General features: G+C 43.6%; 1 protein-coding gene across 1 annotated transcript in view; it reads right to left on the bottom strand.

The window, feature by feature from the left end:
- The window catches only part of PRDM6 (PR/SET domain 6), a 75,291-nt gene extending 56,882 nt beyond the window's left edge, over positions 1 to 18,409 (bottom strand). Inside the window, exons 1-3 of the mRNA XM_027670917.1 lie at positions 18,236 to 18,409; positions 17,092 to 17,625; positions 7,511 to 7,818 (exon numbers count right to left, since the gene is read on the bottom strand). Of these exons, the coding sequence (XP_027526718.1) occupies positions 7,511 to 7,818; positions 17,092 to 17,617 (834 nt within the window). The 5' untranslated portion in view covers positions 17,618 to 17,625; positions 18,236 to 18,409. The remainder of the gene's footprint in view (positions 1 to 7,510; positions 7,819 to 17,091; positions 17,626 to 18,235) is intronic.
- Between the last annotated feature and the right edge of the window lie 332 nt (positions 18,410 to 18,741).

Raw genomic sequence — 18,741 nt, 5'->3', positions numbered from 1 at the left:
CTTATAATATGCATGAGGCCCGATACAAATTAGCTTTTTGTCTGCTATGACTGGATGTCATGTACAGTTTGCAAAAGTATCTCCTGAAATCACTTGCATTTTAAGGTTTAGAATTTATAGGTTTTAACCATGCAAATTGCTTATTTTCACGCAAGTAGAAAGCACTGTGGTTTTGTGGTTGGTGGCTAGCACTTTGTGGCTTTATTGTATTTGTTTTAATATAGGAAATCTAGAGCATATTTGCATTGTGACATATTGTCTTGATTGTGTCTTGCAGAAATAATTGACCCAAACCAAGTTACTGGACACTATATCTATTGGTTAATTAGAACTTTAAGAACCAACAAATAAAACATATTATTGATTTTAAATCTTCAATCAAATAAATATTTACAGCTGCAATTTGCCAAAATTATTTACCTTTCAATAGCAGATCACAAAAAGTTTATGCACTACAGATTCCAGTGAATGCCTTGGCCATCAATGAAGTAACAACAGAATTAAAAATAAGTGTTTGGGCTATCATTACAGTCTATAAATGGTTGATGTGGTTCTCCTTTAAAGGTGTGTGATCTTGTACATTAGTAGATTTTTCAATGCATAATTGACCTTGGGATGGAGAATAACCTTACAGTAGAGTGGTTTTTCTTTCAGGGAACAATGAGTATAGATATTAGAGGATGTGCCTGTTGTCAATGACCATTGCTGAAATCTGCCTGTACCACACCGGGACAATCAATTTTGTAAATGATTGCAATAATCAAGGAAATTGCCTAATTTATAAATCCTGGCATACAGCATTTTAATGGATTTCTACATTTTAATGCTGATGCTTTCAAAGCCAAATGAATTGTTGTCCAAGCTGTCACTACACAAAATGATAAAAACATTCAGTCTTGTGGGTAACTACATCTCATGGATATTCAGACCATCAGGTACATAATCACTCATTAGTGAAATCCGTGATAGTTTCCAGTTACAAGCCAACAGCAAAAACAACACAGTTTCCTTATGAAAAAGCCCTCTGGGAACTGAGGACTAAATATAGTAGAGTATTACTGAAATAATACACTAAAAAATTTCCTAGCTTTCTTTGTCCAGTTAAGACAACACACTGTTTTACCTTTTTTTTTTCTTTTTTTTCCTTTTTTTTTTTTATTTTCCCCATAGGTAAAAAAAAATAACTATCTTATTTCTATAACTAAGAGGTAGGACACACAACTTTTTGACCATGGATGCCATCAGTTCATATGGAAACGAAAAAAGCAGGACATGATGCCACGGCTGTGACTGGTAAGTATTTCTACCTAAACCACCCTCCAAGTCGTTTTCCACCCTCAAGGCGGTTCTGCAGACTTAGTTGTACATGGATTGCTATTCTCAGTTAAACCTTGAGCAATTGATTTCAGCCAATAGTGGGCTGCCAGTGCTTTACTTACTGCTCAATCTCACTAACCTGACATTTATGGTGTACTGATTGGCCTATGTCAGTGGTGGTGGTTGTAAATTCACTTTGAAAAGCTTTGTGTTAACAGCCTTCAACCAGACTCTGGGACGAGTATGAGCAGGCAAGCTGACAATTGCTCGACCTCCTGCCCTTATTACAGTGAGTAAATCAGGCTTTGAGCCATTAGGCTGGAGCCCGAGGCCTACACAAAAAGGATTGACATGACTAAAGGTCAACCTCTGTCACACATGTGTAACAATTTGGATAATGGAATTCTGTAACTTATCTGGAAAAGGTGCCGAATGTGTGAAGGGAAAGTATACCCTGGGCTGAATTTTCCAGCTTTTACATTAAGCAATTGCTCAAAGGTCTGCATTTTAAAGTCCTTGCACATTTGATGCCATGGAGTCTGGGGGACAAAAGCCCACAGAGCAGTGATTGAGACAGTTCTGCAAAATATTGAGCATCATCACCACCTGGAAAAGTGCATAGCACGGTTTCACCTTGTCAAATCTGTAAAAAATACATTATTGGCATCAGGTACATAAAGCTGTTGGGACATTTGTGTAGGACATTAAAGTACTAGTTTTATGCACCAATTTTGAATCAAAAGTCAGTAGAAACAATTAACTGTTAATGGTGTCATGAATTAATTTTAATTTGGGGCCTTACACACTAGATTTCATCCAACAATGGAAATTGCTTTTATTAACTAATAAAAAAAAAGGTCAAATATTTCCATAATATTGGTGTTTGGATCACTTTTCAGCTATGCAGAAAGGTAGGGGTCAAACAAGGAAAGAATTGAGCTTTTATATTTATTTGTGTTCTGCTTCAGTATTTTTGCATATTACATAATGAAATCTCCAAGGTAAGATTATGTGCCATGGAAAAACAGACAGTCCCTGCATGATCTGGCAATTTAGAAAATATTTTTTTTCTGGGAATAGTGTGTGTCCAAACGCATGCATGTTCCATCCAGTCCACAGAACTATTATTTTCAGTAACACTGCTAAAATTCTGGGGCTGCATCCAACTCCAAACACCAAAGTTTAGTCCGAACTTCACTTTGTGAAATAGGAAGAGAAATCTGCCCCCATGTAAAATTAGATTTGTTTCATGTGTGCTTAGAGTTATTTATCTGCCAGGCATACATTAGATCTGTATATCTACTGTAGATATATGAAGATTTGTTGTAGATCATCCTGTAGATCAAATGAAGATATCAAAGACATGGAGATACATGAAGATAATGTGTGAGAAAGTTCACAAGGCTTCTAAAAGAAACATAAAAGTTCAGTTTAGCTATTCTAAGAATAAAAATTATGCAATATAAAGTACCTTCCCATATACCTTTGTGATCAAACCAACTTTGCATTGACCCTAAGAAAGGAATCTGTAACATACAGAAGTCATCTGGAAAAATGTGATACTAAGTGATCCAGAAGTACTAATGATAGCAAGCTGCTTTGTAATAGCTTAGCACAATTTTCTCCTAGGATACACATATTAAGGAAGCTGTGGCACTTCATACTGAATTTACAGCTTAGCAAGCTGCTGAACACAACATTATGGATATTTCCAGGAGGCAGTATGTGAACTTAAAATCCACGTACAACTAAAATTTATTGTGCTTTTTCAATAGAAAATAAATGCAAGGGTGATAAACAATGCAAAATCCACAGAAATGGCAAAACAAGAAAGTAGAAGAATGGCACCAGCTGTTACTCTGCATAATTTAAGACATAATAGTAGTATAACTAAGGGTTTTTTTCAAGACAAAATTATTTGAATTTCATGAACATGACAACGTTGAAACAAGGCTGACAAGCAGTCCAGAATACTAGATGATGGATTGCTGAGAAACATAATTTTCACTTTAATAGAACGACGGCATGCGCATAATTCTATCCCCCAGTGCTTTGCTGTAACAGCGAATTTAGTCCAAAACTACAGGCTTGAGAATCTGAATACAAATCTTTCACCACAGCTGGAGTGAGTGCTTCATTTGAAAGGTAAGGATTCTCTGTGCATATTAATTTGTTTAGAAATGTACAGTATTGCTGCATGGGCTCTGGTCAACATGCATCCCAGCAAATTGCCTGTTCTTGGTACCGATGAAGTTAAAGACAATGTTTTCTTTTACTTCAGCTGAGACACAAAAAGACCAGTAAGTACCCAAATGGTACTTTATTAAGATAATATGCACATTTTCTAGTAGGACCAGTTAATTTGGGGGTGAGGGGAGGAGAGAAATTATTAAGGGAAAAATCAGTTACACTGGTTTACCACTTCGTATTCACTAATGAACTCCCTGATGTATGTATATTTTGCTCATCCCTGTAAGAAAAGTGGCATATGAAAAAGCATTTCTTCCAGAAATGCTAACCTTGAATTAAGTCAAGCTAAAATAAAGTGAAATAATATATTTGACATTCTTGGACTATTCTAAGAAAAAAATAACTATTTGACCTCTGACCAAATAAATAAATAAGTAAGTAAATAAATAAATAAGACAGCAAACTCTTTATTTGGCACACGAAGAAAAGGAAACTGTAAGACTGTATCCTTTGATATGACTGTCAGTAAAAGTTTTTTCATCTAAACTGCATTTGCAGAGGAAAAGACCATTTACAAATTGGCTGTTTCCAGAATTCACAGTTTAAAGTTTGGAGCCTGAAAAACTCCAACTACCAACATGTAGTTCCTTTTAAACTTCTTTATTTTCTTCTAATAGAATTTAAGTGGATATCTTATACTTTCCTTAAGTCTGCTCTTATTAAATTTTGATGTTAAACAGAAAGGGGAAACCATGTGCAACTAGATTAATTTATCTCCAGGGAGTAAGGACACATTAATAATTGAGATAATGTTTTCATATATGCTGGAATCAAGTGTGCCTTTTCACTTCTTTATTAGAAAACACATTAGGGAAAAATTATCTCATTCTCATCAGTAAGACCTAATTGCTGAGAAAGTCTTTGTTTGCTTTGCAATAACAAAAGAATTATTCTCACTACTTCAGAAAAAAAAAAAAGGGGAGGATCAGAAATATTATCAAGCACTGCTGGAAAAAATGCCTGTATTACCAAAGAGAGTGTTTACTTAATACACCCAGTCCTGTTTTTGTTTTAAACAAATCAGAGTTTATTGTATTTTTATAAAACACAAGCAAACTCTGGATTGACTAGAAGTGGGCCAAAGGGGAAAAAAAAGCACTACAACTGAAAATGACTAATATTTTTGGCTTTCTGAAAGGCTTATCTTTCTGTAAGTTATAAAAAAATATCTTGGATGATTGTGAGAGAAGTCTATAATTTCTCATGAACACCCATAGGTGTCAAGGCCTGTTGTGAGGTAATGGAATGGTATGTAATTTACTCTGAATTGTTGTACAATATGCTGTATGGATTACATACAAAGCTAACATTGAGTGCATGGTGGGAACACTTGTGCAGACAGACTGAAGCATATTTCCATAAGATTGAGCTATACATTAAATGCGGTGCCTCTGACGTTTCCCACAACAAAGAGTTTTATAAAAAGCCATGAAAACAGTAACTACTCTTGAAAGTCTTTGGAATAGCACTTCTATTTTTCTGGTGTACGCTGAAAAAAAAGAACTGTAAACTAAAACAAATATCTATCAACTTGACTTTATGATGCTGAGAGAAAAATGTTAAAAAGTTATTGCAATATTAAGAAAGAGTAGTTCTCTCTATAAGGTCCATCAAGACCTAATACTGAATAACTGTAGACAGACTTGAATTTGCAGATATCTTGAAAATTTTAGTGGAAGAGAATTGACTAAAGCCACAAAATCATAAAGGGACAGTGATGAGTCATTCCTTTTTCATTTTCAGTGATTTAATCCACACTCCCATACCATATAGACTAAAAGAATACAGTCTATTCAGATACCTTCTTTCATTTGCTTTTATTTATTTTCATAGGTCAGGTTTTGTAAAATCACACACACTTTCTGATTACTTTCTTTCACTATATTTTTCTTTATTAAACATTTGTCCTGTGATATATAAAACACACCAAATTGAAAGTCAAAACAAATGAGAAACAGCCAAAACTTTTAGCTAAAGCTTTGAGTATGTGCTTTTTTGCTAACAGACTTTGTCATTAATTCAAGACAGAAATAATTCAAGACCATGAGCTGCCCAACACAATTATGCCCAATACATTAATAATAAATTAAATTCAATTATTATTTTAAAGATAATTCACTTAAAAGACACACACTCTTTTTGCTAGTCAACAGGAAACCTGTGTTGTGTGTTAAGAGCAGAAGAGGAGTCCCACAAAAAAACTCAGCTGAGACCTGCTGATGGCCTGAATCTGACACGCACAATAATATTATTTCTTATTTTTGCTTAACTTCTTTTTGTTCTTTGCTTTTAGTTTTTCTTTCATTGTTTTAAAACAGTTTTTAAGTTACCCTGAAATCTGACTAAAAATTTTTGCCTTTAAAAAAAAGATATTGTCAAGATTTGCAATTTAACTTGCATAAAACTGACTCATAATAAAAAAAAGATAATGTAAATATTTATGGACAATGTAAAATTCTCTGAGTCCATTTATTTTATCTAAATTTCAATATTTTATATAGTCTGTGGATCTGGCAAGCTCATTTTACTATTATATGTTCTGTTAATTAGAATAGTCTAAATGACAATACCTCTCTCAACAATTAAAATAAAGCCTCCAACAACAATATAGTGTCCTATAAAAAATATTTGTTTAATAACATATTCCAAAATTCTCTCATTATAATCACTGGGCTTGGTAGGAACAGATTTAAGACCTAATCATCAATATATACTATGCAAGAGAAATTCCATCTCCACTGGAGGCAACAACAAAATTTCCAATGATTGCAAGTCATTCAGCTTTCTTGAGCACCTTTTGAGTGTGTTCTGAGGCTAATCTTTTACTCTTTAATGTGAAAATCTCCTTGCCACAATGGTCTTTTGGGTAAACGCTTTGAGACAAAGACCTCAACATGTTCTTTACTATTTGTTTGCATATAGGAAAAGCACGGGGACTCCTACTCCACACCACCAAATATCTTTCAAACATCCATTCACTTTTACTCTATACCCCCTGAAGACAGCAAAAACACTTTGCATCTTCATGGACTCCTTATATTCTGAAGATTCGGATTTGGTCTTGATGAGCAAGTACCACCTGCATATTTATGGACATATTTCTATGACTCACTGTAGCAGTGAGGAGAGCAGAAGCTGCAGCTACAGAGGACTAAGCAGAACTAAAAAATTACACTTTTCAGCATAAATCAAAGAAAAAACGAATGGAAGATACTAGGAAGAAAGTAAGCTGTTTCTGACACACCAGGATCATGTATTTTCCCTAGCAGTTATCACTGTTACCCTCTTTAAGATAGTGACAAATATTAAAGAAAAAAACAAAAATTGGAGGCGATGTGAAAGTGGCTTTCACATGAAAGCACTGGAAGCATCATTAGGGGAATGCACAGTCAGTACAGGACCAGAGTTGAACTACACTGTGAACAAGTGCTAATACCCTCATTGTGCAAAGAGCAAAGCTGTAGAATAGACCCCTGCCTTTGTTTCAGCAGCTTTCTCAGACTGCCTGTGGGTCACAGCCATGGTGCAGTATGCCATCTCAACCCACAAGTGCTACTCTAAGATGATACAGCTGGTGCTGTGATCTGAGAACTCCATCAGGTCTTGTTATTCAGGTCAAAATGTAGAAAGCACTGGGTTTTGTAAGCTTCAAACTTCTCTGGCTACGTCTCTCTACTCCTCATCACAGCATCTGCAGCAATCTGCTCTTCTGTAAACCACTGTGGTATCTGTGGTATCCACTGGTTTTCTGGCTACCTTTAGTACAGCAAGGCTTTTGCTTGCATTGTTTACATTTTCAAATCTGCTTGCTCAGCTTACTTAAATTGTGGGTTTGTTTGCTTTTTTTCACGGCTAGTGGAAAGTGCTAGTACTACACACGGTTGCACTCCAGGTCTACTTCAAAATGATCAAATTTGACAAGGAAGGAAAGATGATAACTTACTTCCCAGAGATGCTGAGTGTTCCTGATGGCACCTGCTTGAACCTTCTCTGGCAAGAGCAGGATTCCCTGGAAGGGCCCAATCCAGGTGCCCTGCTGAATTCTCTGTGCCGCACAAATACCATAGGCCAGGCCAGGCACAGTGCTGGTGCACAGACACACTTCCCGGGGCAGGTCCCGGAGCCACTCTGGGATCTCAGGTGGAGGGGCTGCTGCGGCTGCACTGCTGGTGCCCACCAGCCGGCGCAGGGAGTGGAGGGGCCCGTGCATAGGGCACTCACCGTTGCGGTTGTCAGCACACATGTCACATCCTGAGGGGCAAAGAGGGAAAAACACCATCAGTGTGGTGCTGCTGGCCACCACTATCACCAGTGCCATGGGAGAGATCATGCAGATCTCTGTATTTTCCTGTCATTTCATGGCAGCCCAGCACTCACACACCATGCCCCTCTGTGCATTGGTTAGGATGGTTTTCCTAATCTCGCCAAAGCTCTAAATACAAAATTCCAAAGGCTGAGCAGAAACCCTGCAGACAATTTGCAAGTCTGGCGTGTTCACAGACCTGCCAAAACTCATTTATTTTAACACAGTTTTTTAAGATTCATTTTTTGACTAATATAAATAGCCCGTTTAAACCACCCCAGTGTGTTTCAGCAAGACATTTTAAAGTACAGAGTGCCTTATCAGTCCCTCTCATTTGCCTCACCACAGCTCACCCCAAGAGTTTAATTGGAACAGGATTTCATTTAATGCTTATTTTAAATGAACATTCACTCTGCTTTTTACATTAACATGTGTGTACATGCCTGCTTGTTTAGAAAATAAAATAAATAAACCAGAACCTCATGAATGACAAATTGAATCATGCATGGACGTTTACTTTCTTAAACCCAAATCTAATCTTAAAACTGAAATTATGTAGCAAATATTACTGATTTCTAGCACACATATGAATATTTTTTTTATTGAATAGGAATGCGTGTTCTTTGCCTGTTACATGTAGCTGAGGCTGAGGGGGGGAATAAACAACAACAGCAAAAAAACCACCAAAAACAGTGTATCTGGGTTTGTGAACAACTCCCATGACAAAGAATCAGTTTGTAAAAATGTTTATTTTCCTAAGTGTTTTAATAAAGGACAATGTGATTCTGTTTTGAGAAGATCCTACAATCATTTTTCTTTCCTGAGAAAAGAAAACTTTGGTTAAATGTTTCCACTGCACACTATTGCACATGCCATGAATGTACATCTTCCAGGAAAATGTTTCATGTTCAAGAAATCTGGAGATACGTTGAGTTAACATAACAATAAATCAACTGAAATAAGTTACCATCTTCTGCACATTTCACTTGTGTAGCACAATAAAGGTTTTCATATAAATTTATTCCAGAAACACAAAGAAAAACCAATAACTATGTCATAGTACTCATGTAGCAAGTCCTACATCTTTCCCCTAATAATTTTATAGAACTTACACCCCTTCTTATAAAAACAGAACACAGTATTCATTACAGAAGCTGGAGTTTCTTCATCTATGTCACAGATTTAGACTTGCTAGATTGCCTGTAACCACAGTTTCAATTCTCAGGGGGCCTGACTCAGATGTTCTTCTTTCTGAGGTGGATGTACTGTGTATTAAGTAGGCCTCTTTCCTACAGATCCTCCAAAGGAAAACCTTCCACTCAATTCAGTCAAACCTAGTAAAGGATAATAAAAGATGCATTTTCAAAGTAGAGTTTCTATGTGCATTCTCCAATTTCAGACATGCTACCTAGGCACTCTTTCCTGTCACCCTCTTTTAAATTCTATTATACAAAAATGGTGCATTCAGCAACATGAAAATATTTGTCACTTACATGTGGAAGCTAATTTCCCTCAAAATCGTTACACCTTCTAGTCTTGCAGGAAATGCATGTGTCTCTACCCGGTGCTTGTCTGTCCAAGTTCTCCACCAGCATCATCGATTACAGATCTTAGCAGAAAGCCAGCCAGCAAGCCCTGAGTTGTGCATTACTCTGACGGGTGCCCCTGCAGAAGACGGTCTCCTTTTGAAACTCTCCCCATGCCATCCCTCCCTAACAGGTCAGGGCAGGAGGCAGGAAGAAGAGGAGCTGGCCGGCACGGCAGAATAAAGCCCCCTAGTGGGGACCGCCCTTATGTTGGCCAAAACCCGACTTCTGGCTGGAGGGTGAAATTTTGCCATGCCTTAAAGACATACTCCCTGCCGCAAAAAGACTCTTCTGTTGGGTTAAGCCGCAACTGCAGAAGGGTTTTGCTCACTCAGACACGTCAATTAGAGGTGGTTGGAGGATGAGATTTGCAGGACCCCAGGGAAAACATTTCTGGCTGGTCCTGAGAGAAGATTATTATGCAGCAGATATTCCAGCAGCCCATTCCAGGCATGATGAATAAAAGGCAGCAAGCAGATGCTGGGACTTCTTTTCTTTTTTTTTTTTGGTTGCTATTATTTCCACAGCTAGTTTGGAAAGTGAGGTATCACCACAGCATCTTTTCTTCCCTTTCCTCTTCAAAATCAATCATCAAAAACCCCTGGGTTTTTGGCATATGCGAAGATGCTAGGGGCAGCACTGTAGTTTGGCATTGGAGGTCACATAGGAAAGGATCTTAAATAGGAAAAGAGAAGAAAGAAAAATAAAAACCAAACCCGAAATCCCAAATAGTTTGGCACGTGATACACTTTAAGCAGATTATGGCTGAACACTATAATCTACAGTTGGATTTGATGACTTTACAGATCTTTTTCAACCTAAATGGTTCTGTGATTCTATGAATCTGGCATCTAACTGTGCAAGTTAGAAAGAAAACATCTGATCGGAAAACTGAGAACTTAAAGAGATGATGTCTAACCATGATGTCAATTAGAACCCAGGGCAGGCCCCTGATTTTGACCTGTTTGCACTCTTTGACCATCTTCTAGGTGTGTAACTCTCCTCATAGCTACTTGATTACTAATGGCTTTCTTAGAGACACTGTGTCTCTGGAGAAATTTACATTAAACATTCTAAGGCATCTTCATGATGTCGTTCAGATAATTTCAGTGACAATTTCCTGCATCCTGCCACAATACATACATAAATTTTAATGCACACACACGTACCTGCCCAGAACAAGAATTTCTTCACTTTGTCCTGACAGTACGTGGGCATGAGTGTGGGTTAAATATTTTATTTCTACATTTCCAAGAAAAGGAAACTAAGAAATTGTTGAGTAGTATAAACAAACCCTGTGTCACTGTCATTTATTACAGAAAGTCACGCATGGTGATATTTATTTTCCACTGTCCAAAAACACTGGTAATGTCTTAATGCTTGGCAGCCACAGTATCTGATCCCCTGCTGTGTTCCTTTCCCTTTGTCCTGCCAAAGCTGAAAATTTGGAAAATGGAACATCTTTTGAAACTGCTTTGGCTAATGGCTTGTTGATGGGGGGGGAGAATCTGTCTTTAATACTAAGCAGTACTGAATTTCTTCTTAGTTCCATGTTTTATACATTTATCTTTAGTAATTATGCAATTGTACAAATAAAATTTTAAAAAATTCTCATAAATGTTACAAGGAGTGGAACTCCTCCTAGACATATTTTACCATGCCTTGAGTAAAAAGGCTACTGTGCATCTTTTCCTCTTCTGTGACTAACTTTTGCATAATATGTAGAAGCATCCATTTAAAGACCATCACTGCCTCAGAGGACAAGGGAAGGATGTCCTTAATATCAGATAGGAGGAAAAAGCAAGAACTCCAAGACTTGCACACTGCCCTGCCCCATAAGTAGAATCAACAGCATCATCTTCATGTTCATGTATCCTGCAGAGAACAATGGGATACAATGCACCAACTGGCTTAATACTACATGGAAAAGAAGAGAGGAGGGGGATTGAGAGGGGGACTATTGTGGTCCACTGACATCACAGGAGTCTCCAAACTGGATGGCAACCCATGCAGGTGTGGGAAGTTCACATAAAACTGGTACACTTGCGCAAGAGTGAACCTTCCAGAGAACTTCTACACAGGGCAACAAGGAGAGATGTACTGTGCCCTTCCACCTCGAAGAGCCTTCAGCCTCAAAGAGCAGCTGTGTGAGTACAGGTCTTCTCCAAGAACAGCTGAAATTAACATTTCCACTCTCTGTAATAGCATCAGTCAAGCCCTAAATCCAGCCAAGAAGCGAGAAATGTGAGAAAATTCAGGGATTTGCTGAAAATGGAAAAAGAAAGTAGAACTGCAGCCAGAGCAGAGCATCTTCTGATAAAATCTGGAAATGTAGAAGGTAAGGTCAGTGGGAGTGCTCCTTACTGCAGGGCCAGATATGGCCAAACATTTTGGAAGGAGATCAGTCCCTCACTTTATACCTTCATACTCTTTAGACAGCAGGATTAAGGAAAGAAGGAAGTAAGGAAAAAAATTAAAGGATTTCCTAGTGGAGGTGCTTGATATGGTTCTTTTGGGAGAATTGCAATATGTTACTGTTTATGTGCCTCCACAAAAATGAACACGGTGTAATGCCAACAGTATAACTCCATGTGAATACACTTAAAAGTACTAAAACCAAGCAAAAGGACATATCATTGACCCAAACCAGAATTCTAAACACTCTTCTCTTAGGTTGGTTTAATCCAACCTAAAAATCACTACTACTGCATGCTTTAAAGGAAATCTGAAAGGAGAAAGCTTTTGTCAGTGAAAGGTAGGGTTGTAACCAGCAAACCAGCTGTAACAATAAATGAAAGAAATACATTTTTGTCTCAGCAATAATATGCTTCAAAGGTGCAGTTATACTGGATACCTGCAGTTTGCCGGTATTAAAGAAGGGTGGCCTCTGACCCTCTGCTTCATAATTCACCGCAAGCATGCAGGTATCCGGTGTAAGTGGCCATCATTTCACATGGTATTACTCACTTGCAAGTATAAATCACCACAGCTGGCCCTGCATCCCTGTCTGGGCCCGGGTACCCAGCTAAGCGGGAGGGTGGGCTGGATGAGACAGTACCCTTTGCTTTTCTGAGGGCTGGAGTTTTCCAGGGAATCACCACCTCCCTTATACCTCAGTTGCCTCATCAACGACCTGGTATCAACTTCCTTTTACAAAATTAATAGCAGTTTCTCGCAGACAGCCTGACTGGACGCAGACTTTCGAGAGAACAAAACACAGATGCATTTTCTCCTCGGGTGCCCTGTATTTATATGCTTATTTATTCTAAATACTCGTTTCAGGGAGAGGGACCAAGTTCAGCCTGCTGCCCCAGGGGCCGAATGGCGTCCCGAAGGTGCCGAGTCACCGCCGATGGGTGGAGACCCACGGCCGGCACGGGGTCCCGGGCGCCCGACCCCCTCCCTTCCCGGGCTTTTCCCCCCTCGTTGCCCCTCGTTCCTCTCGCCGTTTCCCCCGGTCGGACTCCGAGCGCTGCCGCCGCGGGGGAGACGAAGCAGAGCCCTCGCTCCGCTCCCGCACCGGTGCGAGATGCGCGGCGGGGTCCGAGACCCCGCTCGGGGGTAAGACACACCCCGCGCCAGCTCCTCCGGTGAAGATGTCGTGCGAGGACCTCCTGGGCGCCCCGGGGTGGGTCCCCGCTTGTGGAGCGGCTTTCGGGTTATTTTTAAGAGGCGGGTGGGAGGCGTGTTGAGGGAGGTGGGCTTTATTTTTCCTGCCTTCTGCTACAGGTATGAATGAATTGAATTTCTGTGTCAGGTATGAGAAGAGTAGGAGAATATTGTGTGTAGATAAACCTTGCCACCCTCTGCCCCTGAGAGACCCCCATATACAATGTAGAGATGATGAATAGGCTCTGGGAGAGGAGATCGAAGTTCAGTCCGCACCGGCTCCACTCTCTCCTACAAAACTATAGGGCAATTAATTGTGGCTTGTCCCCTCATCCTTCATCTCCTGGTGGCACATATCGATGGAGATTACTGCTGATGGACCATTTTATCACCCTAAATAAACAGTCACCACCTTCTCTAACCTCAATCTAATGTATGGCTATCTGCTACGTTTAAGGGTTCTGGGTAACTAATGACGTAAAATAGCTAAATCATACAGGTTACCAGCAGCCTAGAGGAAAAAAAAAATCCGAATATTTTCCACACCGATCCACTTCACAGTATGTTATATATACACTGTCTCCTTGTAAATTGAATGGGAAGAGGCGTGCAAAGTGCTTGGTCGCGTGACACTTCAGTTTTACACAGCGTATTTATTATAGTGGCAGGTTGGTTCTTTATGGTGAAGGTAGAGGAGTCTCAGACTTCTCATTGAAAAAGCCTCTCTCCAGCAGCTAGGGGCAAGCCTCCACGGGAGCAAGCCGGCCCCGCAGCCCCCAGACTCACCCTAGGAGCTCTCCCCCTGGCCTCCCGAGCGCCCCTCCCCCAGCGCCCAGAAATACCCTCATCCTTCCAGATTCAAGGCTGGGAAGCAAACCGTCCCCAGCCGCCTGCCACATTATCAGGGCTTTAACATAATCCCCTTTACGTCCCTGGGAGTAAAGACTGCAGGGCCCTAATTAGGGGTTTGTCTCTTAATTGCTTTTTTTTATTATTATTATTATTATTTTTTCCCTAGCTAACCCCCTTCCAATTTAAAACAATTACACACAGACGCTTAACCCGCAGCTCCGTGACGGCCCTCGGCCCTCTCCCTCGCCCAAGATCGTGCCATATGCATTGATATTTGACGATCAAGGCGTGTGTCTATGGGGAAGCCGACGCCCATTCATCTTCCCGCGGCGGTCGCCCGATGCCGGGCCGGGCGCTGTGGAGCGGGGCCAGGCGGGGTGGCAGGGGCCGGGAGGGCCGCCGCCGCCGCTCCGGCTTCCCTGGCGGGCCCGGCCGCTTCCCGCTGCCCCGCCGGGCCAGGCCGACCGCACGGAGAGCGCACGGTGGCACACAGGGAGCTCGCCGACGCTTCTCCCGAGCGGGTGGGTCCTCCCGGGAGACCGGGGAGACGCGGGTGCCCCGGAGAAGAAGGAGATGATCGGGGGGGGGAAAGGGGGAATGCTTGGGAAAGTAAGGGAAACGAGGCGCTCGCTCGGATGGCGAGGGAGATGCATCTAAGATTAGAACCCGGGAAGAAGCCTGGGAGCTGCCGACACCCGCAGCGCGCGGGCTGGGCCCGGCAGAGCCGGCGGCCGGCGACCCCGCTCTGGGGAGGGTGTCGGTCCCGGCGGGTGGGGGTTTATGCCAAGTTGGGCAGAGCCAGCCCGTCTCGGCGTCTCAGTGGGGAGATGAAAGTGCAGCAAGCAAGTACGAAAACTAAAGTCGACGGCTCCTCACGTCACCCACAGCCCACCACCTCCTTTCCCTCAAACGGGCACCTCTGGTGCGGAAAGGGGACTGAGGGTGGGAGTCAAGGCGGCTGGAAATCCTGCCTGCCCATGGACTCGGGGAGCCGCGCAGGGGCAGCCAGGCCCGTGCCCCGCAGCTTGTTTCCCGATCGTCCGAGTGCGTGGAGTGCGTGGCACGGTACTGGATGCAGTTCCCGCACTCCTTCTTCACTTGCAGTTTACTTTTTTGTTTGTTTCTTTCTTTCTTTCTTTCTTTCTTTCTTTTTTTACGGCATGAGTTGCCCAAAGCAAATGCACCTGGCCTCAGAAGGTTGAAACATTCGCGTTAAAAGTTTCCCTCAGAAGTAACTAATGACCGCTGGAGCGACAGTCGCCCTGTAAACAAGTTCAATGATAAGAATTATTAGACCTAGCTGCAGGGAAAAAAAAAAAAAAAAAAAAAGAAAAAGAAAAGAAAAAAAGAGTTCGACACGGCGGCGGCTGCACCCTGCCCGTGCTTCCGACGGTGAGGGTTGCCCCGTCCCAGCCGAACGCGACACACACACGTCGCCGAACGCGACAAATCAACCCGTTTGCTTTCCCAAATTCCCCTTTAGTATTGCGGTTGGGAAGAAAATATTCAGGCTTCGCCTGCGACTCTGCGGGGTGCTATTTTTCCACTCAATCCTTAAAAATGCTCCCCCCAAATCCTTTTTTTAATCTTCCTTTCTATTTTTAAAACCTTTATCTTTTAGATTTACGGAACTGCTCCAAGAAGTAAAACATGTATTGTCTGAACGGTTCGGTTGGCGATTAGAAGTGCATTTCGGATTACATTTACTGTATGTAATTTATGAGATCACATTTTCTGCACCCGAGAAGAGAAATATACATGAACGTGTTTCACTAGAGGGTAAAATTAAGCATGAGGAAGTCGCTTAAAACAAAGTCGACATCCAATACAGAAAAATTTGCAACATTAAGAAAGCGGGAAAAATCTCCACTAAACTCCGACTCAACTTTTCTCTTGAAAGTATGCCCAACTCCCAAGACTATGCTAACATCTAGGCAGTTTAATTAACACACAACACAGTTTCATGGAAACTTTCAAAACAAGATCTGCATCTGAAATGAAATTAAACGAATCCGCGTTTTGCTTGGGTGTGTGTTTATGGATCGCTGGCTTGGGGTATCGTTTGTCTGTTCAACAGCCTTCCTTAAATAGACATTTAGGGAGTGGGGGTTGAGAAGGACAACAAAAAATAAAGAGTTTTAAGAAAACTTAGTATAAAGGAGAGTGTTTGAAGCAATGCAAAAAAAAAAAAAGTACACGCACCGAAGCCATGGTGCACTGTTATAACAAGGGAAGATCCGTGTGCTCTGGATGTTAGTAATAGAACTGTTGAGCTATTAGGAGTTCATATAGCTGTTTTCAGCCCGTGAATTTCCTTGGTTGCATAGGATTGACAGATACAGGAACAAAGGAGAGACAGAACCAGATTCTAAAATTACAAACCTCTCATGGATACAGATCTTTAATAATAGTGCCAATCGCTTCCCCTTCCCTTCCCCCCGCCTCCCCAAAAAAACACCAAACAAAAAACAACTGTATAATTGGCAACAGCAGCAGTATTAAACGCTTTCTATCCACTAAGTCCTAAATAAATTCTGACACTTATGTAGACTTTTTCGTCTAGAAATCAGTTTTTCTTATTAAATGACCATGTCATGCATTTCTGTAAAGGTGAAAACTAAAACCAGCGACGTGTTAACGAGGTCTGAAAGGAAAACGATACTCTTAGATAAGAGGGAGGAAAACTTTGTCCTAGACCATGGGATGAAAACTGCAACTTTTCCCTGCCCAGGTCGGAGGAGTAATTGATTTCTGGGTATTAAGGGAAGTCTGGGATTTCCAGGTAGGAACGGAGTGAGTGCAAGGCGAGAAAGGACCACCTTTCTGGTAAGTTGATCTGAACCATTTCTGAATCCATTTTCCTAAGCAGGCCTCCGAAAGAAATCTACCCCCACCACAACTTTCCCGGTGAAGTGTGCCTTCCAGGGAAGGACCTGGGTCTCAGGCAAGAAAAACTGCTACCGAGGAGCTGCCGCTCGTCTCCTGAAACCGCTTGGAACAACTCAAAGACAGCTCAAGGGAGAGAAGGGCAGGGCAAAGCATGCTCCTCGTGGAGGGAGAGCGGTGCAGGCACCAACTGCGGTCCCTCAGCCTGGAGCGTCCCTAGGACGGCCCAGTGAGGGGAAAGGCGGAGAATGAAGGGTCGAGAACTGCGAGAAGGGGCACGATACGTACGGTTGTTGGGGTCACTGGTGTGCTGATTCAAGGGGATGATCTCCATGCGCTGCTGACCGTACAGGTAGTAGTCCAACTCCTCGGCCGTGCAGCGGTACCGAGCGACGGCACGGTCGCCGCATTTGCTGCCGCCGCTGCCGGCCCCGCACAAGTCCTTGCCCTGCAGGGGAGTGGGCGCTCCTGCGGCCGGGAGCTCCGAGCTATGTAGCGGGCCGAAGACTGGGAGTTGGGTCACAGGCAGAGAGGTCAGGCCGGCCAGGGAAGCGGCCGCCGCGGCGACGCACGAGGAGGTGGAGGAGGAAGACGGAGTGGACGAGGAAGAGGAGGAGGAGACGGAGGAGAGGGAGGTCGGGCGCTGGCGGAGGCTGTCAGCCGGGGGCTCAGCTCTCTCGGGCGGCTGAAGCTGAGCGAGGGCCCCGCTGCTTTTGAGCTGGCTGCTCTGAGGGAAGAGATGCTGCCAATGCTGCAGATAGGCGGGATCCACCTTCAGGAACGCGGATCCGCCGGGGTCGCCGGGCTTCAGCATCGCTCTGCCTGTGAAGCGGGGAGGAAGGGGGTAGAAGACGTGAGACCCCCGCCCCGCCCCGGCAGGGCCGCCCCGACCCCGCGGCGCTCTCCACGCTCGGACACGCCAGGCCACGCGTGGGCTCTGCCGCGGCTGTGCGGGACCGGCGGCGGGACCGTACGCGCGCCACTTCTCCTGCCCGTGCCGGGCTTCTCAGGAGAAAATCTCGTCCCGAAGAGCCTCAGGGAGGAATGCGAGAACCGTGGTGGCCGGGACGACAAGACTGTCCCCCGGAGCGCGGACAGGATGCGGGCAGTCCCGGGCATCCCGTCACGCCAACCCGTGGCCGGAAAGCCCCCGTCCGCCCCGCAAGGAGCTCAGCTCACCCCGTCCCAGGCGCACGCACTGTCCTTCCCTTTCATTCCCTTCCCTCTCCTCGCGGGAGCAAACGACTCTCCGCTGACAACAGGGAGGAGGAGAAGGAGGAGAAAAGTTCAGCTACACGCATACGCGCGCGCGGTCTCTTCTCTCCGGCTGTTCCTGCTTTCCACACCGGCGTTTGGAGGCAGAGGACGAGGCCCGACAGAGTCCTCTCCCGGGCGAAGGTGCCTCGCTGTGCCCGGTCCGGGTCTGCCTTACCTGAGCGGGATGAGCGCTGCTGCGCGGGTGGAGGTTTCGGCAGCCCCGGGAGCCTGAGCAGGAGGAGGACCGAGAGCAGAGACTTCTCTGGTCTTTGTCCACGAGGGAGCGGGGTGATCCTCTTCCAGGTGCCGGGTACCGGCGGGCCGGCTAGCTGCGAGCCGCCGGGCTCCCTCTGCCGTGGCTGCGCATCGCAGTCGCGGCCGGGCGCTCGGCTCGGCTCTGGCAGGCTCCGGGCGAGACACGTGGGTTTTACGACAGCGCAAAATACAAGTGTGTGTGGCGTGTACGAGAGGGAGGGGAGGGATCGGGAAGTTACCAGCGAGCCTCTATACAGAGCCCTTTTTTTGGCAACTTCCCCTACTTTGTCCCTTGCTCAACTTTTAAAGGTGTCCCTTTCTTCCCTTCCCTCCTCCTTCCCTCCCTCCCCCTCCCCCTTCTACCTTTCCCTCCCTCTCTCCTTCTCGCTAGCCTCCCTCCCACCCTTCGTCTCTCTCTCTCTCTCT

This window comes from Neopelma chrysocephalum, unplaced genomic scaffold, assembly GCF_003984885.1.
Source record: "Neopelma chrysocephalum unplaced genomic scaffold, ASM398488v2 Primary Assembly neopelma1_96942, whole genome shotgun sequence".
Lineage (NCBI taxonomy): Eukaryota > Metazoa > Chordata > Aves > Passeriformes > Pipridae > Neopelma > Neopelma chrysocephalum.
Note: the sequence above shows the minus strand (reverse complement) of the source record. Positions and strands in the feature narration are given on the sequence as shown.